Below are 27,439 nucleotides of genomic sequence, written 5' to 3'. Positions count from 1 at the left end.
TAATATATGTTACATCATTTTTCAATACATACAGAACACAAAGCTCATATTTAAATTTTAAACTTATTTTATATTTTTTGCGATGGATCACAATATATTAGAGAAGATAGCACCATATTTAACTATCGATACATAAAAAGAATGTTATCGATACTGCATTATAAAAACATCGTCTCTCGACGAGAACGTCATGAAGAGAAGAAGAAGAGAATGCAATTCACAATAGTAGCAGATTCTTGTGAATCATTAATGTACAATTAAATTAAACGTTGCTCATTTTGAAACTAGAAATGTTTTGTACATCTCAAAATTTATATAAATTCCTTGCATTTTTGTTCATCTAAAATTTCATCTATATTTTTTTTGTAATTATTTTTACTTTATCTTTCTCATATGTTTGTTCATTCTATAAAGTCTTAAGGGCTCATCATCATATATAGATTTCATGAAAGCCCAAGAAACTTAAGAAAGATATTCAATTATCTTCTCCTCTTATCATATATCTTTCATAACGAGCCTTATGAATATTAATATGCCTTGCCTGGCCGCCAGAGCTCAAGCATATCTTTAATTGAGCTGAGCGCTATCATAAATCTTCCACACACACACATACACAGATATGTTTATGTGTGTGTGCCTTATAAATATTGCCTTAACGGTCATTTATTAACTCATTATCAGCAGCTGGCATTTTGCACCTTTTCAGCGCCTGTTTAACGCTTGACTGAGTCACGACCTCGAATCGAACCGTACCGAGCCGTACCGAAACTGAAACTGAATCGAAAGCTGAGCCGAAAACTGAAATCGTAGCTAGCCTGGCCTAGAACTCTTGGCCGTGCCACTGAACCTGACACTGATTATGACTTTGATTAATTTATTGATGGTTGGCGTGTTTCCTGCTGTGCTCAGCCATAGCCACGGCACCTACCGGACCGCCCTCTGTGCTCGCATTAAAAGTTTTGTCTGTATTTTGCTTTAGGTATTTCTTCTTTTTCTTTTATTTTTCTTTTTTTTTTTTTTTGGCGAGGGAAACTTCGCTTTCGTGTTCACTTTCCATGCGTTGAAAGACTTTGATTTATGTTGATTTATAGACATCACTTTAAATTTAATAAAAGTCATGCTCGAACAGGTTTGAAACTAAGGCGCAGAGCAAATGCGCTTATTCACTTTGCAGATTAAAATGAAATGAAATGAAATAAAATAAAATGCAAAAAGTAAAATGTAATTTACGTAAAAGCAGCTGCTGCTTCTCCCCTTTTTTTGCTGGATTTATTCGTTATATATTTTGTTGAATGCACAAAGCTCGCTTTTCAGAGCGCCGAAAATAAACCAAAAAGAACAAAAATTTGTACTTTCAGCTGCTTTTCAAGTGCTTGAAAGTTACTTGATTTATTACACTACTCTCCCACGCTGTCTATACAAAAATGTCTCTATGTCTATGTATGTGTGTGTGTGTGTGGTAGGGAGGAAAAATATTCACCTTAGCCGAATTTATAACTGAGCACATCGGTCTAGCTGCCAGTGTCAGCGACAGCAGGATGGAAAGGTGTGCAAATTACAGGTTCACAATTTGACCACAAGAAAAAAAAAAAAAAAAGAAACTGCCAGCAGAGAAAACGGAACACGAAAAATGGGAATTGGTAAATGGAGAATGCAAAAGCAGCGAACGCCATGCAAAATAAATGCAGACAGCTGAGTTAGTGCCTTAAATCTGCGGTTGGCCAGACCAAAAGCGAAAAGAGAACAAAATTATATATGTTGATAATGCAGCCTGATTTATCATGCAGTCCAGGTGAAGCAAATCTTTTCAACTGCTTAACGAAAAGGTGTTCACAGGAAAAAATTGAAAAAATAATAATAATAATAATAATATATACATCTATAAAATATATTTAAATGTAAATGGCCAATATTCCATTTAAATTATTTAAAAGTGCTGTTACCAATTGCAAAAGCTTTTTTATTATGAAATAGCATTTTTTTTTTTTTCAATTTTACTTTATAAGGATTGCCCAATATTCGCTCTAATCACTATGGCTAGTGCTATAATATTATAAGCTTTAATAAACTACATCTTCCCGGGAAACGTTGCATTTTTATGAATATGCGATTGTTACGAGCACATTTGCAATTGTTGATGTTATCGATAGTTTGAGTACATTTGGAAATGAGTAAAAATTTATTAAAATGAGTATCTAAAATCTGAGCTTATAGAAGGACAAATCGAATTTAAATTACATGAAATGAAGTACTTACAATTATTAATTTAAATCCTTCTCACATAAATAGTTATCGATATTGCCGATATAATTGGAAATTTCCAATCGTATCCAATTTCATGCAGTCACGACTATCGAATAGTGGCAATAATAATTGCAATTGCAACACTGCATTCTGAACTATCGATAAAAGTGTCAATCGGGTATACGATATTTGTATCACTTGCCATAAATTATCATTATCTAAGTCAACTCAAATTCTGCTAGCATTTCCGAAATGCTATACGAATACAGCTTTTCGGCTGACTAGTATACGAATTAAATTATTGAATTACAAACTATCGATAGCGCAATTTGCAACACTGCAGGTATCGAAAGATTCACATTTGCAACGCTGCTCAAAGAGTAGGTATCGAAAGTGCCAACTGGCGTGCAGCTAAGTTCCAAAGCTTCCGGCGTTCTTTCTTTCCGCCGTCGACTCTTGAGCTGAGCAGGTTAACTGGTCTGCCTGACGAATCATCCGAGGACCGAGGGACGTTGAAGCCATGGACAAACCAATTGTCTGGGCACGTGTCGTGAAGGTGCTCGGTCGCACCGGCTCCCAGGGACAGTGCACCCAAGTGAAGGTGGAGTTCCTTGGCGAACAGAATCGCCAGATCATCCGCAATGTCAAGGGACCCGTGCGCGAGGGCGACATTTTGACGCTGCTCGAATCGGAGCGCGAGGCTCGTCGTTTGCGTTAGGAGGAGTGGAGCAGAAAATTTAACTTCATCACAGCCGCTTGTTTGGAATTAGGACTTAAACGATCACTCAATAGTAATTAAGTATATGCATTTTTGCGCAAGAAGTTTTCGCGAGGCTTCTTGGTGAATGCATGCATATAGAGCTCCCAAAAAAGAAAAACGTGAATAACATAGAAATTAGTTTACATCAGATTTTCATGCTTAAAGCTGCATAAGGGCTTACAACAATCTATCACACACAAAGCTGCATAATGGCTTACAATAATCTATCACACGCAAAGCTGCATAAGGGCTTACAATAATCTATCACACTTGAGGCTGCATAATGGCTAAAACAATAATTTGTAATAATGGTGAAGGTGATTCGGAGTGCCTGATTTGCTGAAAAGGTTTTGGCGAACATATGAAAAACAACAAACACTTTGAGGATACTGGACGATGGATTTCAAAAATGTTTTACTACAATCGATATATACAATAGCTATACTTTAATATGTGTAGATTCGCACAAGAGCTTCGGGGATACCTCTAGGCGAATATATACATATACAACAACAACAAAACATCTATACTATGTGTACATTCGCGCAAGAAGTTTTGGCCAGCCTTCTTGGCGAATATATGCATACATATAATAAAAATATACATAGAAGTAGGCAGAATAATTAATGCTAGTTTAGTATGTACTTAGTTTTTTAGGAAGTAGTATCTAGAATTTTGAACGGACACACATAGAGATAACACATAGAAAGATAACGTATGGAGATTATAACACACAATTCTACTTTGGGCTGCATAATGGCTTTATATTTCTAAAGTACTTTAGATACACAAAAATATGTAATACTTAAAGCTGCATAATGGCTAAATCGAAAATACCTTAAGCTGCATAATGGCTAAATAATCAAAAATACTTCAAGCTGCATAATGGCTAAATAATCGAAAATACATCAAGCTGCATAATGGCTTAAAATTATATTTACTCAAAATGTATAAATATCCTTAACCTTATAACGAAAATATGAAAATAAAAAAAAAAATAAACAAATTTTATTATTTGTGTTTGATCAATTTCTGAGAATTTTTAAATCTATTAAACATTATACAAATTAAAACAAAATTGTTTAAAAAAAAAATTATTTAGAATTTTTAAAAATTATTCAGGTCATTGTGGCATAAAATATATGCGAGTTAATTGAATATATAAATTTTTAAATTTTATTGAAGTAAAAATAAATATATTGAAAGAGATCTCATTTATACAGCAATAGGAAAAGCTGCGCTAAAAGTTATCGATTGCTAAGAGTAATCGATTGGCTGTGAAAGCGTTCAACTGTGGGATTTTTTCCCACTTTTCTTTTTGATTTAGCCTGGTTAGTGTTAGTGATTTAGCTAAACTTTATTTATCTTCTATATCGATGATGTGTTTCAGTTGCATTAAAACTGAATTAAATTAGCTAAAAAGCTGTGCGTGGCCTTCTCAGACTTTTTTAACAAATGAGCTGCAGGCACAGGTGCGAGAGTGTGTATGTGTGTGTGTGTGTGTGTGTATAAAAATCACATTTATGCCATTTAGCAACAATTTATCTTTGCTGTCAGACCACAAACACCCATGCAGACACACACTTACACACACCTACACATACAGAGTGTGGGTGCCTTGGACTGCTTCGGGTTAAGGCAGGACAGGGACAGGCATTTATCATGCAAAACCAAGATAATTTATAACCACCAGGCAGCAGGCGGGCATCAAATGGACAGAGGCCAGCCCACCCAGACACCGGCATAGCCGTACACACACACCCACACACATACACACAGTCTGTAAAGGTTTTGCCACTCATCGTCTGCTTCTGCTCGTCGTTTTACAGTGCTGCGCGATGAGTTTCGCCTGGAGCCACAGAACACGCGCATCGCACAGGGTGACACAGCGCTGCTGGAGTGTGCTGCGCCGCGGGGCATACCGGAACCGACGGTCACGTGGAAGAAGGGCGGCCAGAAATTGGATTTGGAGGGCACGAAGCGTATACGCATCGTTGATGGCGGCAATTTGGCCATACAGGATGCACGTCAAAGTGACGAGGGTCAATACCAGTGCATTGCCAAGAATCCGGTCGGTGTGCGCGAATCATCCCTGGCCACGCTCAAAGTACACGGTAAGCATCCTCCCTCTCCCTACCCTACCCAAGTCTGCCCACGACGGTGTGGCACACCTCGAATCAATGTGTCATGTCCAATTTGCTGAATTGTGACTTGGGTCGCTCTCTCTCGCTCCGTGCACAGCAAGCACCTCAAATGCCGCTAAGCGCTTCATTATGTTTATTGCAGTTAAGCCCTACATCATACGCGGACCACATGATCAAACGGTTCTCGAAGGCGCCTCCGTCACATTTCCCTGCCGTGTGGGCGGGGATCCCATGCCGGATGTGCTCTGGCTGCGCACAGCCTCCGGCGGCAACATGCCCCTAGGTGAGTCCTGTCCGCCTGTCCGCCTGCCTGGAGGTGTTTCATCTAATACTAATATAATTTCCCGGCTGCCTGCAGACCGTGTCAGCGTCCTGGAGGATCGCAGCCTGCGCCTCGAGCGTGTCACTATTGCGGATGAGGGCGAATACAGCTGCGAAGCCGATAATGTGGTCGGCGCCATTACAGCAATGGGCACCCTGACGGTGTTTGGTAAGTGAAGGCAGCAATTGCTTCAATACTTGTGAGCTAATGACACGAGCTGAAAGAGCGTAGCTACTGAAGCAGATTCGAACTGAAGAGGAGCTTTGGCATAAGGGAGAGACTCTATTTGAAATGTATTAAAAATGATGCAGAAGCACATTCGAGATTCAAACTGAAGAGGAGCTTTAGAATCAATTCGAAATGTATTAAAAATGATGCAGAAGCACATTAGAGCTTAGAAGTTCAAGTTCTTACTGAACCTCAATACGAGCTGAATTAAAAACCTATATTAAAGCTTAATGACATATTCATTAAGATATTAAAAGCACCTCAAAGCTGCTGCATAGGTATTTAAATTCAGTAGAGCTTATAAATTGAAATTGTAAATGAGCTAGGTTTATATGTATTTGAGATGCAATAGAAGGCTGCGAAAGCACATTGAATATTCCAAATTGTTGAATGAATGGTGTAGCTGATATAAAACTCATGAAATAATTTTAAATTAGAACAAAAAGCTCTTGCTCTATATTTTTAAATGCTTTTAAAATGAACTTTAAAAAAAAAACTGATTTATTAGTCCTTTGAATGCATTTGCAATCCAGTTTTCATTTGGCATCTAAAATGAAGAAACTTTGCAAGCACAAACATACGTTATTAAATATAGTACAGAATGATTAAAATAAATTGGATACAGTTTATTATATTTTTCATTTCAAGTCAAGTCAAAGCATTAAAGTATATTCAAGTCATTGGCTTCGCAGATTAAATAAGAGAGATTCGCTTGTAGCTCGTGTCATTGTACTCTATTTAGTGCTAGTCTCGCTTAGCTAATTAGTTGATACCCTACCTTCCCACGCCTCCGCACACTGTAGCACCCCCGAAATTCATACAACGACCCGCCAGCAAATCAGTTGAGCTCGGAGCGGACACCTCGTTCGAGTGCCGTGCCTCGGGCAATCCAAAGCCCACCATATTCTGGACAATCAAGAACAACAGCACGCTGATCTTTCCCGGGGCACCGCCATTGGATCGGTTTCACAGCCTGAACACCGAGGAGGGGCACTCGATCTTGACATTGACGCGCTTCCAGCGCACCGACAAGGATCTGGTCATCCTGTGCAATGCCATGAACGAGGTGGCTAGCATCACGTCGCGGGTGCAGCTCACCCTTGACTCGCAGGAGGATCGGCCGCCGCCGATAATCATCGCGGGGCCCGTGAACCAAACGCTGCCCGTCAAGAGTCTGGCCACGCTGCAGTGCAAGGCGATTGGCCTGCCCAATCCGACGATCTCCTGGTACCGCGATGGCATCCCCGTGCAGCCCAGTGCCAAGCTGAACATCACGACTGCCGGTGATCTGATTATATCCGACCTGGACCGGCAGCAGGATCAGGGCCTCTACACCTGCGTGGCCAGCTCGCGGGCCGGCAAGTCCACCTGGAGCGGCTTCCTGCGCATCGAGCTGCCTACCAACCCGAACATCAAGTTCTATCGTGCGCCCGAGCAGAGCAAGTGTCCCTCTGCTCCCGGTCAGCCGACGGTGCTGAATGCCACCGCCTCAGCCATGACAATCGTGTGGCCCACGAGCGACAAGTTGGGCGCCTCGCCCTTCCTCGGCTACAGCGTGGAGATGTACTGCACGAACAAGAGCAAGACCTGGATCCCCATCGCCAGCAGGCTGAGCGAGCCCATTGTCACGGTGGAGCGGCTGGAGGCGGGCGCCGCCTACATGTTCATTGTGCGCGCCGAGAACGCGCTCGGCTTCTCGCCCCCCTCGCCCATCTCGGAGCCAATCACAGCCGGGCAGCTGGTGGGCGCCAGCTCCTCCAGCTCGGCCAGCTCGCAGCTGATGCTCAGCGATGTGGAGACGCTACTGCAGGCGAACGACATTGTCGAGCTGCTCGAGGCGAATGCCAGCGACTCGACCTCCGTTCGGCTGGCCTGGGACATCGACAGCGGCCAGTACATCGAGGGCTACTATCTGTACGCCAGAGAGCTGCGCTCCTCGGAGTACAAGATGCTGACGCTGCTCAACAAGGGGCAGGGGCTGAGCTCGTGCACGGTGCCCGGTCTGGCGAAGGCTTCTACGTATGAGTTTTTTCTTGTGCCATTTTACAAGAGCGTCGTAGGCAAACCCTCCAACTCGAGACAGGCTCGCACCATGGAAGATGGTAAGGCTGCCCGAACTACAGGCTTTACTGGCTTACCTGCTAATCAGAGCTGCTTCAATGGCGCCTTATCAACTAGAACTAATTCGCAATTCAATCTCCCTCCACTCTCTCTTTGCTCTCTGACAGTGCCCGAGGCGCCGCCGTTCGGCATGGAGGCCATCCAATTTAATCGCACCTCCGTCTTCCTGAAATGGCTTGCGCCACAGCCGAATCGCACGCACAACGGTACGTACTAAATAAATCCCTCAGAGCGGCCTAGAATGGGCTCCTTACCGTGGAGGCCTCTTATCTAATCTGTATGAGTTAGGTGTGAGACAGCTGGGAGCGTGGGCCGAGAAATTTCCATTACTTTCGAGAGTAGATATTGAGCTTTTACTTTGAATGTAATATTATAGGACAAATCCTAGCATTTAGGGATTTTATGATTTATAAAAAATAAATTAGAGCTAAATATGTCAATTCTAAATTAAAATTATTTTAATATCTAATTTTTATAAATAAATATTTACAGAAACACAATACGAATATAAATTTGTATTACTCTGTATTATTTATTATTGCCTTTGTATAGTTTTGTAATTATTTTATAATTAATTATATTTATAAATTCTAATTTAATTTAATGTTTTTAAATTTATTTACTGTTCATTATTTATATATTTTATTTTCTTATTTTATTTTATTTATATATTATTATATTTTTAAATTATATTATAATTATTTATATGTATGAATCATTTTGTAATTGATTTATAATTATGTTTTTTAAATAATATTTATAATCATGTCATTGCATTCTAATCTTTTACTTATTGATAATTCATGATATATTTTATTTTCTTATTACGTTCTATTCATATATTGTATTTTGAATATTATTTGTATGTTGTTTTTTTTTTTCAATATTATAATTCATTTTATTAATGAAGTATATTTTAATTGATTGTTATTATTTATAATTTATTTATTTATTTCTTTTTTTTTTTTTTTTTTTTTTTTGAATAGTCAGGTCCGCCCGAGGCTGTGCCGTAGACTGACTGACTATATTTATTTATTTATTCTTTTGCTTTTCAATTAGTATATATTTTTTATTGGCAGCGATTTTAATAAATATAATTGATTTTAATTAATGCGTTTTATTTTTATGTATTTTATTTCAGCTTTGTTGTTAAATTATTTTTTATTTAATAAATTCATTAAATTTTGTTATTAAATTTACAGTCTGATATATTATTTACAACCTATTTAAATTATTTTATTATAGTTTATTATTACTATTATTGTTATAATTATTTATTAATATTGATATCAATTAGCTAAACCATATTCATTGCATTAATGAACTTAATCATCTAAATATTATTATTTACATAGCCCGCGCCGGCAGTCTCTAGTCTGATATGTAAATAGTCCATGCTTTATTCGGCAAACGGAGAGCAGAAAGCAGACTTAAGTAAATACAGCTTAGCTGTTTTTTGTCATCAATCTTCATGGCCGAAAAAAAAAAAGAAACGTTTACTGCAAAATAAACAACATGTTTATCCAGTGCTTTGCTAGGGCATTTAAGCAGTCGGCTGGCCGAATAAATAACTATTTGCCTTGTTTCCTTGTTAACATTTAATTTCATTTATCTGCTGTGCAAACAAACACTCATGCTCTCTCTCTCTCTCTCTCTCTCGTTCGTATTCCCTCTCTCTTTTCTTTCCTTTGTTGGCAGGCGTTCTCACCAGCTACAATGTGCTCGTGAAAGGTCTGGACGTGCACAATACGACGCGTATATTCAAAAATATGACCATCGATGCGGCGACCCCGACTCTCCTGCTGGCCAACCTCACCACGGGCGTCACCTACTACATAGCCGTGGCTGCGGCCACACGCGTGGGCGTCGGTCCCTTCAGCAAGCCGGCTGTGCTGCGCATCGATGCGCGGACCCAGTCGCTGGACACCGGCTATACACGGTGAGTGAGTGGGTCCACTGGGTCCACTGGGTCCATTGGCACTGGGTGGTCCTTTATTGTGTTACGAGCAGCTCATTTGACTGGCAAGAAGCACAATGGCTGAAGCAGCGGCATTCACATCAATCCATTAACAGCCAACGACAATGGCCAGCCGGACTGCGGACAGGCCCAGAGAGCTGAACATTAAACTAAGCCTAGCCAAGGCACGTACTTCCTCTATCAGCTATCAATGCTCATGGTCTCTTTTCTCTCTCTCCCCCTCTGCTCTCTCTGTTTGTCTTCATTTCTATTCCATTCCAGCAGCTATCCCATCAGTCGTGATATAGCCGATGACTTTTTAACGCAGACCTGGTTTATCGTCCTGCTGGGCTCCATCATAGCCATAATTGTGTTTCTATTGGGCGCATTGGTTCTATTCAAGCGCTATCAATTTATCAAGCAGACCTCGCTGGGCAGCTTACATGGTAAGTTGGCTATCTTTGCTATTCATTTTACGTTTCATTCCTATTTGTTTTCATTGTTTCGCTCGTTTTCTATTTCCTTGTGGCTTAATTTTTGCTAACTGCAGCTTAGTCCGACTCCGCCGGAGACATTTGAAATTGATGAGGCAGTTGCTCCATTGAATAGAGAAAACGTCACAGTCGATACAGCTTAGCGCTTAAGCTGCTTAAATCATTTACTCATTTGCACTTGTTAGGCCAGGAAATTGCGCAAATTATGAATTTATAAAGATGGCAAATGGATTAGGCAACAAGTCTAAAATGGCAATGTTGAATGTAATATAGATAGAATAACTAATGTGTGTATAAATATTTAATTGTTCATTAAGAAATATATGAAGGAAAGCGTATTGCAACTTGGCCTAATGTGCTTCAAGTATTTACTGATAAGTTTTTTTTTTTTTTTTTTTTTTAATAATTATAGAAAATTATTTCTATTTATTTCTTAAAAAACTAGAATTTAAATTAAAGCTTATTTAGGGTAAGCACTGGCAGCTGGGCTCTTCGGCTTGTCTAGAAAATTATATAAAATTAAATATTAGCCGAAGGCCCCTATTGTCAGTGCTTTGATTTAGATGTTTAATATCATCTCCAGTAAAATACATAATATATATATATATATATATATTAAATATATCTGAATTACGTATTCAGTAATTAGTATGTAAGTGTCCGAGTTCTTCTGGGGGCAGTATGCGATTAGGTAAGTGAATTAGTTGTGCTCAATGTTAAGTCACATGGGAAATATGTGAAGAGTTAGAAACTTCCTGTCAATGATTGAAGCTCAATTTTGAGGTTAGATTTACGTTCTACAACTCTGAGAAAAATTCCTTGAAATTTATTCCATGTAAGTCTACTAATTGACTGCAAACTCAGAAGTATAGGAAGGAGGAGGAGGTCAAATTATTAATTTATATATGTCTTTAAGGCTCTTCTATATAGATACAGCCAGAGGCGTAGAGAGAACCGTCTATAATTGGGGTGATTCTTTTTGTTGTTTTTATTTACAAATAAATAAATATGTTATTGGGCCCATCAATATTCAGATTTCAGAATGAACTCAAATTTCCCTCCACTATTGAGTCTTCATTACAGAGCCAACAGATATAAAGTAAACTAACGCGACTCACGTAATGATCTGACCTAACTGCTTAGTTCTAAGTAGTCAATAGAATCCGATTTTAACGACGCTCAAGAAATCGTCGTTATAGCCGGAAGACCAGATATACCAGATTTTTCGTGCGTACGGACGCTATAAGGCGAGTCGTTATAACCGAACTCTACTGTAGTTTATTTTGTTCGTCGATATTTTCCTCGATTTTATTCTCTTTTACATAATCATTAATGTACGACTACATTATAAACCCATAAACTACTATTTAAATAGAAAAGGTACAAATTAAGCTATACCCGTTATTTCTAGTATTTCTATGACTTTTCACAGTAAATTCTAATATTAGAAGAGAGTGAAATAAATACAAATAAAAAGATGTAGTATTTTCTAATTCCTGTTAGCTATTCCAAATGCTAATATACCTAAACAAAATCTCCAGCTTCCTCTGCCTTTTATAGCCCTCACACACACACACACACACAATACTCTCTCTCTCTCTCTCTCTCTCTCTCTCTCTAAATATAAAATCCCTCAGATAGCAATTCACGCTGAACTGAGCTGAGCTGCAGGCATTGCCAAAATAGAGCTCATATAATCTATGATTTATGGTCGGCTCGTTTGTGGCTGGCTCCAATTAGGCCGCTCGTTTAGTGAGCCACCGAAATAGAAGCAAATAAAGCGGAGTAAACAACACGCACTCATGACATTAGGAGCTCCAGCTCAAAGGTTAAAGCAGCTATAAAATGATAAACTAAAATGGCTCAAGAAACGACAGAGGCGCACGTGAAAATCACATCAATTGTCTAGTAAAAAATCCAGTTGAGGGCAAGCCAAGGCGAAGGCGAAGGCTCTCCCTCTCTCTCTCCCTCTCCCTCTCCCTCTTTCGTTGTCAATTGAAAATAAAAAGTTATTTCCGTCTTTTACTATTTGCACGTTGGCCTTTTTTTCTCCTTTTCACCTCTAAAGAAGCTATGTATATAGAGAGGATAACTGTTGTATCTGTGGCATGTGTATTTATTCGATATTTCGCGCTTTATTTCAGGTAATCACGCAATCGGCACCGTGCGAAAGTTTCCAACGCTTCCGATGAATGGCGCCGGAGCAGGAGTTGGCGGAGTCGGCGGCTGCGGCGGTGCTGGTGGTGGCAACTCTGTTGGCGTTGGCTGTGGCGCTGGTGGCAATTCTGGTGGCTCCAGTGGCCTCTGGATCGATCCCAGCGGCGGCGTTTGGCGACAGGCGGGCTCCGGCTCCACGACAAAGGACCAACTTCCGGGCTATGCCCAGGCCACAGCGCAACAAGGCGGACAGCCGAGGCAACAACAAGGACAATCAAATACCCAACAGCCGCTGCCTGATTATGAGAGGTGAGCTTGATTTGAAGCTGCTCTGGGAAAAAAGGGTTGCTGAAGCGAGGGCGCTGGGGTGCTGGTGGTAAGGGGTGCTGGGGTAAGGGTAGTGGAACTTGTCGGCTGGTTTATCAGTCGTTGCCTTAATATCCTGTCTACGCTTCGCTGCTTGTTTAATTACGAAAAATTGCAGAGAGCAGTCGAAAAAGCAAGCCAAATGCTTAAATGTTTTACTACCACGGGTGAGCGGGTAGAGGGTGGTGACGGCTGCCGGGGCAGCAGGGGGTTGGGTTAAACAGCGGAGCTGCGGCTGGGGGCCAAAAGAAAACACGGAATGCCAGGCCGCACTATTTACGATCCGCTCATAAAAATTGCGGAGCTGCAGTAGTCGCAGCCACTTCAATGAGAGCTACCCAAAAACAAACCACCCACCCACACACACACACACACACACAAACAGACACGCACACGCACAGTCACCCCTCTCGTTGTGCAGCAACCCCCGCAACAACAACAACCGCCATTAAATTGTTACACTTGAACGGGTTTTACTTTGGGCCATGGCGATTGCCAGTGCCTGGTACTGGCCTCTATTTATTGTATGGGTAGCAGCTTTACTGCCCCGCCCCCTCACCTCCCCAACCGACGGCAATTGCGGCCATTTATGTTTGGGGATGGCCCCTTAATTCATTTCCATATACGCATTCCATATTTCTCGTTGCGTATTCTTTTCTTTTTTATTTTATTTTAAATATTTGTCGGTTTGCCTTGCGTTGGGTTTGTCTGTGTGTGCATGCTAAAGGCTTCTGTTTATTTTACCAGAAATAAAAAAAAACAAATATTTTCTCTTGCGACCGACTTCTATAAAAGGGGAATATATTGCAAATATACTGAAATCTGAGCTTAAAAAATATTTATTCCAATACATAAATTTCAAGCTGAAGTACAATAAACCTGAGTTAAATATAAAATATATCAATAAATCTTTTGCAATTGACTTTTGCATTTTAAATCTAGCTATGCGCATTTTAAAATAGAGCAAAGTTTTCTTTGACTCGGCCCATTGAGTTTTTGGATGAACTGCTAAAATTCGTTTTATTTTTTTTGTTTTTTTGTTTTGTTTTTGTTTTTAAATCATTTACAACCCAAACCTATTTATTAACAATTTTAAATAAATTGAAGAATATATATATATTTTTTAAATATTTGTATGACTATATTTTAAAATTTTAAAAGAGCTTTTGAAATAAATCACGAAATTTTGCTGTCCAATTTTTACATCTGTTGTACTATTATTTCCATCTCTGCTTGGTAAAAAAAAAAATTATTATTAAACTATATATTAATAGGAGAAAAACCATTAATATTTTCAATATACTAAATATACTTTATCTATTATTATTAATAAAATCTATTCTGGGAAATAACTTCATTGGAAGAAATTTAAATTATATTCTTAATTCTTAATTTCGAATGTCTATATATATTTTTATGATTTATGAATATACAGTCGAGTACCGCTAATTCGAAAAGGCAATGGGATAATTTTTTTTTTCGATTTACTCAGAAATTCAAGCTATCGATAATTATCGAGACCGAATTTTTTCAATGGGACAGACTTTTCTTCGATTTAGGGGGGTGCACATTATCGAGACTCGACTGTATTTGATTTTATCTATTCCTCGTTTTTGCCTAAACCTTATAATTCTCTTTTCGAATCTCAATTAGAGTAGAAATTAAATGATTCGCTTGCTCGTTTTTACCTTATTTCAATTTCCACGTGTTTCATATATTATACTAAGGTTAAATATTTCTTTCTAATTCCCAACTAGTTCTAACTCTCTTCAGTTCATCTTCATTGATTTTATTGTCTTATATATATATTTTCCTTAGCAAATTTTCTTGTTCGTATGTTTCCCTCAGATCTCCTTCTCAGTTCATTCTTTAAACTTTCCCTTGCTCTCTTCATTTTTAAGCTGCCCTAATCCACATATATCTTTAAGCCAACTTTATCCAAGTTTTCTTTTTGTTCTTCTTAGCCATCGCCCTCTGCGTGTTGTTGCTTTGTTTTTACTTCTTACTTAAACAATTTTGCGCCGTGTTTTTGTTTTCCTTTGTTTTTGTTGTTGTCATGTTTTCTTTTTATGCTTTTGTATTTTCTGTTTTCCCGCCCACCCCAACGAAAGTTTTTCTTTAAAGCTTAATGTACCGTTGTGGCAACAATAACTGAAAAGCAAACAAGGCGCAATAAAAAGAGGCAACTGCTGCGACATATTGCTCCGCCAACTCTCTCGCTCCCTCTCGTCCCCCTCTCTATCTCTCTCTTACTACCCGCCTCTGCCGGCTTGTGCGTATTTATTTGCGGCATTTTACGCATTTATTTGTTTTGACTTTTTTTTTTTTCAATATGCCAACCGAAGAGAATATCCAGTCTGAGCTCTCTCTCTCTCTCTCTCTCGCTCTGTCTGTCACACGCCTCTCACACTACTTCAGTTTGAGCACATCCTATTGCTTTGCCTCCTCCTCCCCTGCTCCTGCTGCCGTCTTCTTCTAATGCTGTTGCCACTTCCGTTACGCGATTTTCATTATTTCCGTTTCAATTTTTCCGTTGTGTTTACTTTTTCGCCAAACTTTCCTTGCGCTGTTCACTTTTTTAACAACGTTGTAAAGTCGTAAAAAACAACACACACAAACACACACACACCCTCAGTGGGCGCCCTGGCACGCGTGTCATTTGAATTTCCAATTAAAATATTTAATTTCTTTTCGGGTTGTCTGATTTCCAAACATCTTGCATTGGTTATTATTAAACCGCCTGCTCCCCCCGCCCCATTCACTTTGTTTATTAGCATGCGAACGTCATTTTCACCGCTAAATTAACAATTAAAAATTGATAGCCCCAGGGGTGTAGCCTCACTTCCGCCCCCCGCCCCTTTGCTTATGGTTTCAACTTTGAGCCTTAAGCCTTGAGCGTATGCAAATGCCTCTGCTATACTTAAAAGAGAAACAGAGCAGGAGAGCGGGGGAGGGGGAGAAGGAGGCCTTTGGCATGTGGCGCCTGTGTGCCCATAGGCCTTTCGATTCCCTCGTCGCAGTCACGTTTAATTGCTGGAAAATTTCCAAATTCCGTTGCATAATTTCAGGCGTGTTTAGGCCGAGCTGCAGGTAACTGTTAAATATATGCATACATACATATGTGTGTATTTGTATATGTATTCTTACGAATCTGTGACAGGTTTAACCTGGAGCTTTCAGACTTTCTCAGCTTTAATTATTAGTTCTGATGGTTCTCTCTAACATCATGAATCAATTAATCCCTTGTGTTCCTAGGTAGAATAGAAGATAATTTTTGGCTGTGTATTCATATACAGTTGTTAGAGGCCTATGTGATAGATTTATAATGGAGTTTTCGGATGATTCCTGAAAGTTTAATTGCATACTCTGCTTCATTATCATTAAAATTATATCATTATTATTATCATGATTATCATTATCACTAGCATTATATAGTTATCATTATTATAATTATTATCATATCCAATAATTTTATTATACCCTGAACCCATTGAAAATGGGAAATCAGGGTATAATGGTTTTGTGAAAAAGTATGTAACGGGCAGAAGGAGGCGTGGCAGACCCCACAAAGTATATATATTCTTGATCAGCGCGATGAGCTGAGTCGATATAGCCCTGTCCGTCTGTCCGTCCGTCCGTCCGTCCGTCCGTATGAGTGCGTCGATCTCAGAAGATATAAGAGCTAGAGAGCTGAAATTTGGCATGCATACTCGTGTGTACCATACGCAGTATGAGTTTGCTTTATTTTTTCGATAAATCATCCGATAACTTTTTTATCGAGAATAATCGGAATATTGATTTTGTTTTTTTTTTTTTTTAGCCTAATTTGAACACTTTTAGACCTAGAGTCCTCAAATTTGCGTTGTATATAAAGTTAATGGATACAAAGATTTTGTAGTTTACAGATTTTGGATACCACGCCCCCTTCGCCCCCAATTTGTAAAAAACGCATTTAAAGTACTGTGCTTTGGAATGTACACACATATTCACCATATGAATACGCTCTAAAAGTTTTATTAAGATCCTATGTCTACAAAAGAAATTATTCAACAAATAAATTCTCATAATATTGCCCACACTGCAGCGCAGCCCAAGCGCAGTCGCTGCTTACTGCGCAGTTAGCAGAGCGCAGGCTTATGCGTGCGTGTGAATGCATGTATATGTATGTGTGCATAAAAGAAGTGCAGAATGATTAGAATATCAGCTTAGAGGGTTCAGGGTATCTCCTAGTCGAGCAGTCTCGACTGGAGCCTTCTTACTTGTTTTTATACTCTTTTTCTTAGATTTGTTAGAATTTAAAGAGGTGTTTTACTATAGTTCAAAGCTAACTTGAGTTCTGAAGAATCTTACAAGTATATATTATAATCTACTCTTCAAACAATCAATCGAATAATTTTAAGGGGTTTACTCAAATGTAATACCATAAAACTGAATATAAAATAAGTTTTTGAATTGAATGCTTTGAGCTTTAAGTTTAAGTTCATGCTGAGATTAGAGAGCCTCCACGGTAAGACTTGAGCTTCATCTAAAACCAAACTAAACTAAAATTTGTTAAGTCTCCCATGCTCTCATGTTCATTGTAAACCTCTCATCACACATCAGAGTTCAAGGAACTTTCGAATTGCCAACAAGCGTTTGCACTATTCTATTCATACAGATTTGTAGCTTGCCGATTTGAATCAAAAATGCAAATGCTATTCATAGACCAACTCATTCACACTACTGGAATCAGCTACTCTCTATAGATGAATGTATTCATGGCTAATTCCTCATTGGCAATAATTTATGCTCAACGAAGCGCTGAACTTTTCCACTGAGTTGGCTAAAGCAGCCAACGAGATGTGGCCAAAAGCGAATTGTGAAAAATACGTTGGCAAATTTGCAATAGATAAGCATTATCTCATTAGCTAATTAGCGCACGAGAAAAAATTTCAGCAATAAAAAACTTTTCGCATACCAATTTTTGCAATTGGCCAAAAAGTTGTTGGCCAACAATTTCGGGTGCTGTTTCGCTGTCTTTGTTGCTGTTGTTGTTGTTGCTGATGTTTTTCGCCCACTAATTAGAAAGTTTAAATGGATGACACGCCCAGCTAATGCAAGGGTAGAACTTCTCGCGATACTGAGCGAAATTTATAAATGTAGCTGCAACGAAACAATTTTCGACTGAGGGAAATGGCGAACCGCGAAAACATGCTCGAGGAAAGCTCTCTAGTAGGGAGTGTCCGACCTGGAGATACCCTTTAAAAAAACTGTCATTAAGGCTTTAACACTCTAACGGCAATTGTTGGGCAACAGGCAGCAGAGCTCTACCAGCACCGCCTCAACGTAATTTTAAAAAATATCTAGAAATAAAAATTATGAAATTAACTAAAGTTCATTTAACTTAATAATATGTATATGCTATATTTAAAGCAATAATCTATCTATATTTAAATCGATAATCGATATCTATCACTTTTTAAATCGAACTTAATCTGCTTTTGCCATACAAGGGACTTACAATAAAAGTACATACGGACGTACAGCATCAGCCGGACAGTGCTAAATCAGCTCTCAGCTCATTCTCCCGTTCAATTTATATGCTTTATGGGCTCTGCCACGCCCCCATCTACCCGTTATGCACCTTTTAACAAAACCATTATACCCCGATTTCCAATTTTCAATGGGTTTAGGCTACATATAATGCGCTCTGTGTGTGGGGCTAACAAAAGCAATTTCCTACGATTGATTTATGATGCATGTGCGTGTGTGTGTGCGTGTGTGTGTGTGTGTGTGTGTGAATGTGTCTATGGCAGACATACGCTTTTTAAGCTAACAGTTAATAAGCTAACCTCAAACTCTCCCTCTCTCTCTCTCTCTCTCTCATCTAGACTGTCCCCGCTGAATATGCCGGACTATGCGGAAGTGGCCTGCTCGACATTCAAAAGCCCCCACAACAACAATGCAGCGCCGGCTTCCGGTGGCTCGTCGCTGTACGATAGCTGCGGCGCGTATGCGACAACGAATGTGGTGGCCAATGTGAAGCTCTACCAGAACCGCTATGCCACAAAGCCGGCCAGCGGCAGCAATGGGGGCAACACTGATTACCAATCGGCGGGCATGTACTCGGCGCCGGCCAGCGCGCATTACGGGTGCCTGGAGGGCAATCCAATGACCATATCGACGGCCTCGACGGCTCTGGTGGGCAACTCGCCGGCCAAGCTGAAGAAGATCAATATCACCGAGAACAAGCTGGAGCAGCAGCTGCAGCAGAACGAGACGACGACGATGAAGACGACGACGACGACGATGCCGAAGACGGAGCGCACGAATCCTTTCAATCAGCAGCAGCAGCTGCTCCTCGCCAGCAATGCCCTGAAGCAGGGCCTGGGCGCCTATGCGAACACCACGCTGGCGGCTCAAATAGCCAGCGGCGGTGGGGCCGGCACGCTGAGGCGCCAGCGTCAGCCGAAGACGCTCTTCAAGAGCGAGAACAACATCCTGGGCAAGTCGAGCAGGCAGCAGCCAGCAAACAACGTGGACTATCTAACCGGCGGACCGCCAGCATCGTCGGCCAACGGAGCCGATCAATTGGACGCCGACTTCTCGGCCCTGTGCAATTCGACGAATCAGCTGCTCAACGACTGGAGCTCCAATGACTTCCATCACTTCGGCAGCAAGCAGCCCAGCAAGCAGCATCTCTATGTCAAGGCCAAGGATGGCACCTGGTCCGCGGTCAGCTCCGATGCCTATCAGACCTTCAAGCAGCAGCAGCAGCAGCAACAGCAGCAGCAATTCCATGGCGGCTCAGGTGACAACAAGCTGCCCCTGCTGATAGCCAATCCCGCCCATAGCTCGAGTAGCCTAGCGTCTGATAGCAAATTCCTGAGTAGCTTCGGCACCAGCGCCAATGTCTAAGCACCTATACATATATCTATGCATATATATCGGAAGGGGATTATCTAGATAAATCCCTTGAGTTGTGTTTTTGCTCAGTAGACTTAAGTGAAAGGCTTGAAACGAAAGTTGTGAACTGCATTTGGGTAAGAGCTGGCTGAGGGCAAGCTACATTATGGGTGTTGGACTACAAAAAGGGTTAGTGAGAGTGTCAGAGAGGGAGGGGGAGAAAGAGAGAGTGAAATATAAGTGAAATTGTAAGAGAAGACAACTTAACAGAATTGGGAACATGTTAAAGTGAATGAGATTGCGAGCAGTAAGCAAGTTCAAGGAGAACTGTTAAATAACATCGACAACAGTGAATGTAAAGGGAAGATCAGAGTTAGCTGAATTTGAAAAGCTCAAGAGACATCGAAAAGTGCACATGAAGCCAGAATCTCAATTCGCTGCAGAAAACTTGCTGTTAATATAACGCTTACAGACTATGCAATGATAACAGAGTTTTGGAATGTTAAGGCCATTGTTAACAGTATGCAGCCGCCGCAAGAGAGCTTTGGAATGTAAAAAGTCTCTGATAACAGTTCATATTCCAAAGTCTCTGTTGATTAGATTGCAAAGAGACTTAAGTGAATTGCGCAATGTTAAGTTAGCAGTGAAACAGGCAAACTATGAAGCTAACAACTTAACAGAGACTGGAGGCTAACATAGTCTGTAATGCGATAGCCTGCGCTGGATGGGGTAATTTCTGTTAACAGCCAAACAAACTGTACAGTGCGCAATGCTTGACTTAGAGCTTGGTATGTTATTTATACTAATTATAGCAGTGCATTTTTATGTTAACTCAGAGTTGAGCTTTATAAGAATATCGATTAATGCTTAACTTTTACTTTTACATCAATCCAATCCATGGAACTCTACAGGCCTTAAGCGATCCGCATTCTAGAATTTCACAGACTAGCTAAACATAAATTGCAAATCAATCAATATAGTTTGCACACACACATAAACAGTTTGCACTCACATAACTCCCATAGATAAACCTAAAAACTCTTTAGTAAATCCCAAATCAACTTAAGAGTAGCTAACGCCCGCTAGACTAGATAAACCCGTAATGCAAGTTCGATTTCCACAACAACGAAAAGGTGAGTGTGTCATATATGAAATATATACATATATATATATATAGTAAAGGTATATATACATATATATATATATATATATATATAATCTATATTTATATATAGTACATATTGGCTTGTAAATAGTTTTGAAACCTTATAAAACATATGGAATATGAAATTTCTACTGAAAAAGCTAAGCGACACAAAAAAAAAACCTTTACATAGAAAAGAAATTCCCACAAGCACACACACACGAAAAAATAAATAGCACCGACGTAGTTATACTAAGTAAAAATAAATGTAATTTTTAGTACCAAATCCGACTTAATTGAGCCAAAAAAAAAGAGAAGGAAAATAAAAGTAAAATTATGGAAAAGTAAACCCTAACGAAATACATAAAAAATTACAAAATAAAAACTCACCTAAAATACTAAAAATTTAGAAATGTATTTAAAATCCAGCAGCACTTAAATAATAAATACAGAGAATTCATGCAATGTGTAATAATCCCCCAGATAGGCGACATAAATGCTAATAATAAGGCTGTTAAATGTAAAATATCATAAATAATAAATAATCCCCCCCAAATGGAAAACGCGAATTATAGAAGAAGAAGAGCGTAAAATGAACTCTTTAACTGCATTGAAAATTGTTTGATTGAAACATTTAAATTGTAATTTAATTGACGAACTAGTTTTAGTTACTGTAGCTAAACTGAAAAATAGAAAGCAGCTAAAATATATATAAATCTGAATAATATATATATATATTTGCAGATCGAGTTGTAAGCGATAAATTAATTAATTATGCAGCAAAAACAGAAAACAAAAAAATTAATGCTAAAATAAATAAAATACTAAATAACTATCAAAAAAGTTAATACTAGCTTTTGTTTCTTTTTTTTTATATATTTAAATATTCTCGATATTTTTAGCGGCCACTGTTTGGAGGCGTCACAGCGACACCTACTTTCTGCTGGACAATTCCATGGATTTTACCATTTGAAAAGAGGTAAATCAAGCGTACGAGAGGAAATGCTCGACTAGCGAATACCCTGACCCATTTGCTGAGTATGCATTGAAGAACAAGCTGTTAAGCTGACGAACGCTAGAATTTTGTGTCTAATAGAAGTTTTTATTATAAAAGTAGAGAGCTCTTAGCTTGTTTCTTTCTTTTTTTTTTTTTTTTTTTTTTTTTTTGGTTTATTTTTATAAATTCGTTTAATTAAGTAAGACTATACTGTTTAGAATGTTTTAGAATTAATAGCAGATGACCACCAGAGCTTGTTGCAAACCCTTTAGCATAACCAATATACCCCACATACCCTAGCCGAACCAGTTAAGCGCATAAAAATACAAAAATCGAGTTCGATTCGCATTGCCGGCTGTCCTCTAATTAATTATGCCGCCCCTTGCACACAGCCACGCCCACGTCCACGCCGAGCTTCATTAAAACGAAATGAGTTATTGTTTATAGTGATACAGTCTGTGCCACGCCCCCCCTACTCGAACCACCTGCCCCCATTTAGCTGTAAACATGGCAATTGGAATTTCAGCAATAATCAAATGAAATGTCTGCCTATCGCTCTCTCTCACGCTCTCTCTCTCTCTCTCTTATACACTCTTGTCCTGCCTAGTGCTATCTCGCTCTAGTCGAATCTCTATTTTTGTTTTCACATTTGGTTGTAAAACAATTTTACAAATTGTTATTGACAATTTATGTCTGTTGTTTTCTGTTCAATTTTTGTTATTTTTTTTTTTCCTGCTCTCTGTTGTTTTGCTTGTGTTCATGTCCTTTCGTCCTTTTGTCCTCATTCGCTCGGCCAACGGATGCAGCTCGGAATTGTGCCTGCAAATTGCGCAAACAAATGAAAATCAATTCAACCAAATGAAGCGCAATGCCAATTGCAACAATTTCAACATCCCATTGGACATTATTAGAACGAATTAAATGTGTATGTATATAGGATATATGGAATGGGAATAGTTTATAATAGAAATGTTGTAATTGTTTATATATATATATACATATATACTGCCTATATAAAATATATAAAGAAGTACAGTAAACCACTTTCATACACATGAAGACTCTGCAATATTTGGATTTGAATAAATGGGTTAAGGAAGAAAAAACTAGATTTCTTAAGAGAAAATATCTAGAAGTTAGAAATATTTTATAGATTTACATTGTATATTAATATAGGTTCTGCCTAGGCATATAAAATTATTTTATTTTAATTTAAAAAATATATATATAATATTCAAAAATATTTGTTTCTATACATTATTTTTTATTTTTTTTATTTTTATTTTTTTTAAAATTTAATATATAAATATGAGTATAAATATAACTATAATATATTTAAATACATTTATAAAGTAATTAATCAATAAAATATATTTTTATTAATATATTTCCTATCTCATATATATAACAGTAAACTATAAATATATTTATAATATATACAAAATAAAAACTAATTTAAGTATACTATATTTTGTATTTATTTTCTTAAATTAATAAAAATAATATATATGATATAGTGAATAATTTTGAATACAATATGTAAATAGCAGATATATAAATAACAAAAATATTTTAACAATTTGTTTTAATTATTATTATTTTTTATTTTTTATTTATTTATTTTTTCTACCTCTATATCTTATTTTAAATTCAAGTTAATATCACACATATCCGATATACCAGAAAAAGTTTCTGTTCAATCAAACATTTCCTTTTGAGTACAACACTTCGGGGCTTAAATTTAATCAAATTTTGCTTTTACAGGGTATATGCAGTCGAGGCTTTCCGGTTGCTCGTAAATATTTAAAGCTTACATATAGAAATTATTTCAAACAAATTATCTCATTCAAGCCAAAAGCGCTAAAATTTTAAAAGCATCGTCAGAGCCCCATTTTAACAGAGTATCTGCAATCAGGCATGCCCTAATGTTAAGCCGCTAAGCTCTTTAGTTTTTCAATGTGAATTTCTGCAATTTCCAAATTTATTTTGTTCGACTTTAAGCCGAGGCCAAACAGCAGCTGCAACGCCGTCCAATGGAGCTCTGTCTAATGTATCTGAATAGCCCATGCCATTAGCTACACACACACACACACACACACACACACCAACACACACACATCGACACCCTTTGGTATAGAAGCTCGACTACAAATAGAAATTCACGTCTGTTGGGCAGCGAGCAGGCCGATAAATAAACCCAAATTTATCATGTACATGGGCACAAACAGAAAGAGACAGCTATACACGGAGTAAGAGTAAGACAGAGACAGAGACAGAGAGAGAGAGAGAGTGAGAGGAAGGAAGCTGGAGTAAGCATATATCGTGGATATATAATGGCCATGGCCGGCAGCGGTCATAATTTTTGGCAACACACAAAATTTGTTCGATAGGCGTTGAAGCGTTCAATTGAATGTCCTGGCCTGAACAAGGACCTGCCCCAGCTGGCAGAGCCCCGGCCCGAGCTACATCTCGGGCTACGTCTTCCCTCTATTGTATAATCAAAACTAATGGTCTATAAAGAATCAATTCGCAATTTGTTTTGGGGCACCAGCTGCTGGACATCAAGGCGTGGCAAAGGACAAAGGCGGCGCCAGGACATCGAGCAGCTGAGCTGAGCAGCACATGTGACAAATGGAAATTTTAAATGTATTTTGTATACAATTCAATTCAATTAAAATATGCAATGCCATGAAGTACGGCTAATGCGTGAACTGATTAGGGATATTCCCGCATGCATTAAGTGAGGCGTGGCAGACGTGGGTTGGCGTCTGTTAAGGTTTACATATTATCCAACAATCTCTGATTCAGCAAATTTTCGTCATAAAGTTTCATCAGCAGCACAAAGCAGACAAACCAAAAAAAAAGGAAAGAAAAGAAAAAAAAAAGTAAAAGACTCGTAAATATGAAAGCAGACAAAGTCTGCCTTCCTCACTCTCTCTCTCTCTCTCTCTCTCTCTCTCTCTCCCTCGCCAACTCGCTCACACACATGGCAAGTTTTATGCGCATTTGAGTGACCATAAAAATGGACTTGGTCCTGCACAGCCTTCGTCCTGCCTGTTGATAACAACAAAATTGTGCAACGCAATTTGATGAGATTAGCTCAAAGTACAGAAAATTTGCCAGCTATCTAAATGGACAAGCATGAACATGTATGTGTATGTGTGCATGTGTGTGTGTGTGTATCTGGAGCATGTACATTATAATTCGATGCGGCAGGCTTAACTCCTCAGCACAAATTGATTCAAGCTGAGAAGAGCAACAAAAACTGAAGCGAAACTGTTTGCGTCGTAAGCAAAGAGAATTATCTTCTGATAGAGCATACTTCAATTAAGATAGGGCATACTAAAACAGTATCAAAGAGAAGATATGAAACCGGCCTAGGCTCAATGTTAAGTAAGAGAACGAGCGAGGACAAAGAGTAGTTGTAGAAAAATGTAACTAAAAGGTGAGCAAAAATTAAATTGTAGTAATACAAAATAAAAAGCCTTTGTCAAAACTTTGAACCTCGGACATTACCCAACACTAATTCTAAGAAATCCGACATTTTCATAGAAAAAAAATAAAATAAAATGAAAGAGAACAAACGCTATACAAAATAAAATAAAATGTAAGTTATATAAAGACTTCGCCTCGAACCACCCAGTCGTTACCCAACACTAATGCAAGGACCAATTCAATCTACCCATTTAAAAAACGGAATTATTTCGCACCAAAAATAAATTGTTTTCTTCCTCTTATTCGAGATGCAAGAGCGAAAGTCTGACAAAATATTTAATTTGTTTATCCAGCAAATAGTCCGCAAACTCCAATTTCACATTTCTCGTTCGACTACGAAACAAAAACAAAACCAAAAGAATTCCCATTGCTTCAGCTAAATGGCCACAATTTAATTTAAGCTGACCAATTCCCCCAACAACAAAAAAAAAGAAGAAAGGAGAGAGAGAGAGAAAAAATACAAATCTAAATGCCAAAAATGTGCAGAGCAACATTCCAGAGACAAAATGGAATGAAACTAGTGAATTTTAATTGAAGCTTTATTTTTGATTTTTGATGCCAATACGAAAAAGGCAAATTGAAATTTTGCAAAGCTCAAGGGTTGCTAGCTGTCTCCCTCACACTCGCGGTCTTTTCTAATTTAGCGGCGAAAAAGTTACGCTGCTAAGTGATATGTGGCTTTCGCCTTTAATGAAGCTACTAAACTTCGCCACTAGTCCAAAAAGTTTAATTTGCGCTGCGGGAGTGAGAGCGAGCGAGGCTGTGCTGCCTCTGTGAGTAATTAGCAAAATGCATTAAAATAAATGAGCTTTCGCGGCAGCATGAGCTGTGCACTTTAAGCTTTTAAATGCCGAATATAACAGCATAAAGCGGTAAAAATTAACATGGCTTATGGCAAAGATCAAATGGCTGTGTGCGCCGCCACTACTCTTATACACGCTGGAAAAAAAAAAAAAACAAAAACGGAAAAGAGCGTAATTTGCCATTAATACATATTAAATTTAACTTACTCGCTCGCACTTGAAAAAGTAAACGCATTTCGTTTAGTTACTGTAATTTAAGCATGCATAAAACTTAACAGCCTATTTACAGCGCAGACACAAAAAACATGGCTGCTGTATAAGAGTGAGGCGAAGACAGAGAAAGGGAGAGAGAGCAAGAAAAGGGAGAGTGAGTGAGTCTGGGTATAAGTGCGAGCGTGGACAATCGCTGTCGCGGCCAGCGTCGCAGTCGCTGCCATTGCTGACGTCGGACACTTAAACAGGCCATAAAATACATTTTGAGCTCGTCGTCTGTCGCTGGGTCGCTCTGCCGCCTTTGCCGTTGCTGTCGGTTGGCCGTCTCTCGCCTCTAGGCGTTGTAATTTCTTCAATGTGTCAGCCGACGTCGCCGCTTCTAATTGCAAAATATGGCGACAATTTCAAAGAAGTTGAGCACATTGACGCCTACTGACTGTCGCCGTGGGTATAATATAATTTCAACGAGCATTTCGGCCATGCCATGGAGTGGATGGAATATGTATAGTCGAGTGCTTGAACTGCGTTATGTAATGAATGCTCACAGAGCGCGCAGACTGAAGCGAAAATGCCAGAAAGCGTAGCTTAAACGTAAACTAAAGCTCAACATGAAATGTTAAGAGTGCGGCGAAATAGCAGCTCAACTATGAACCGACCTCTCGCTCTCTATAACTCTCGCCTTCACTGCTGCTCCCTTCTACACGCTTAGTATAATAGAATGTGTGCGTGTGTGTGTGTAGCATTTTATGAAACGTTTTATTATACTAATTTGTAGCCTGGCAATGGTCGCCAGTTTCGGTTACATTGAATGCCACCAACTAAAAATGGCAATTTGCCAGAGCAGCAGTGCGAGAGGGAGGGCGAATAAGCACAGTGAGTGAGAGTTGCTAAATGTGCCTGTGTGCGTGTGTGTGTGTGTGTGTGTGTGTGTGTGTGTGTGTGTGTGTGTGTGTGTGTGTGTGTGTGGGATACACTTTAGTCAAGTCTCTATTAGCAGACAATGCGTTTGCTCTCTAATACATATGCAAAAGGTATGCCATGAAAATTGTTTAACTGTCGTTCACTCTTTCCTCTTCTCTCTCTCATTCTCTCACTCTCCCGCCCACTTT

General features: G+C 39.0%; 2 protein-coding genes across 2 annotated transcripts in view; both read left to right on the top strand.

Moving 5' to 3' along the window:
- The window catches only part of LOC6575896 (roundabout homolog 2), a 57,138-nt gene extending 35,972 nt beyond the window's left edge, over positions 1–21,166 (top strand). Inside the window, exons 4-12 of the mRNA XM_002001864.4 lie at positions 4,834–5,118; positions 5,291–5,431; positions 5,507–5,638; positions 6,502–7,800; positions 7,927–8,025; positions 9,518–9,758; positions 10,062–10,222; positions 12,415–12,736; positions 18,664–21,166. Coding sequence (XP_002001900.2) covers positions 4,834–5,118; positions 5,291–5,431; positions 5,507–5,638; positions 6,502–7,800; positions 7,927–8,025; positions 9,518–9,758; positions 10,062–10,222; positions 12,415–12,736; positions 18,664–19,690 — 3,707 coding nt within the window. The 3' untranslated portion in view covers positions 19,691–21,166. The remainder of the gene's footprint in view (positions 1–4,833; positions 5,119–5,290; positions 5,432–5,506; positions 5,639–6,501; positions 7,801–7,926; positions 8,026–9,517; positions 9,759–10,061; positions 10,223–12,414; positions 12,737–18,663) is intronic.
- LOC26527930 (40S ribosomal protein S28) lies at positions 2,667–3,944 on the top strand. Its single transcript, XM_015164870.2, has one exon. It carries the CDS (start codon positions 2,765–2,767, stop codon positions 2,960–2,962), a length of 198 nt encoding a protein of 65 aa, XP_015020356.1. The 5' UTR covers positions 2,667–2,764; the 3' UTR covers positions 2,963–3,944.
- Positions 21,167–27,439: the final 6,273 nt, after the last annotated feature.

Source organism: Drosophila mojavensis, unplaced genomic scaffold, assembly GCF_018153725.1.
Source record: "Drosophila mojavensis isolate 15081-1352.22 unplaced genomic scaffold, ASM1815372v1 contig_36, whole genome shotgun sequence".
Taxonomy (NCBI): domain Eukaryota; kingdom Metazoa; phylum Arthropoda; class Insecta; order Diptera; family Drosophilidae; genus Drosophila; species Drosophila mojavensis.
The sequence above is the reverse complement of the archived record's forward strand: the minus strand, read 5'-3'. Positions and strand labels throughout refer to the sequence as shown.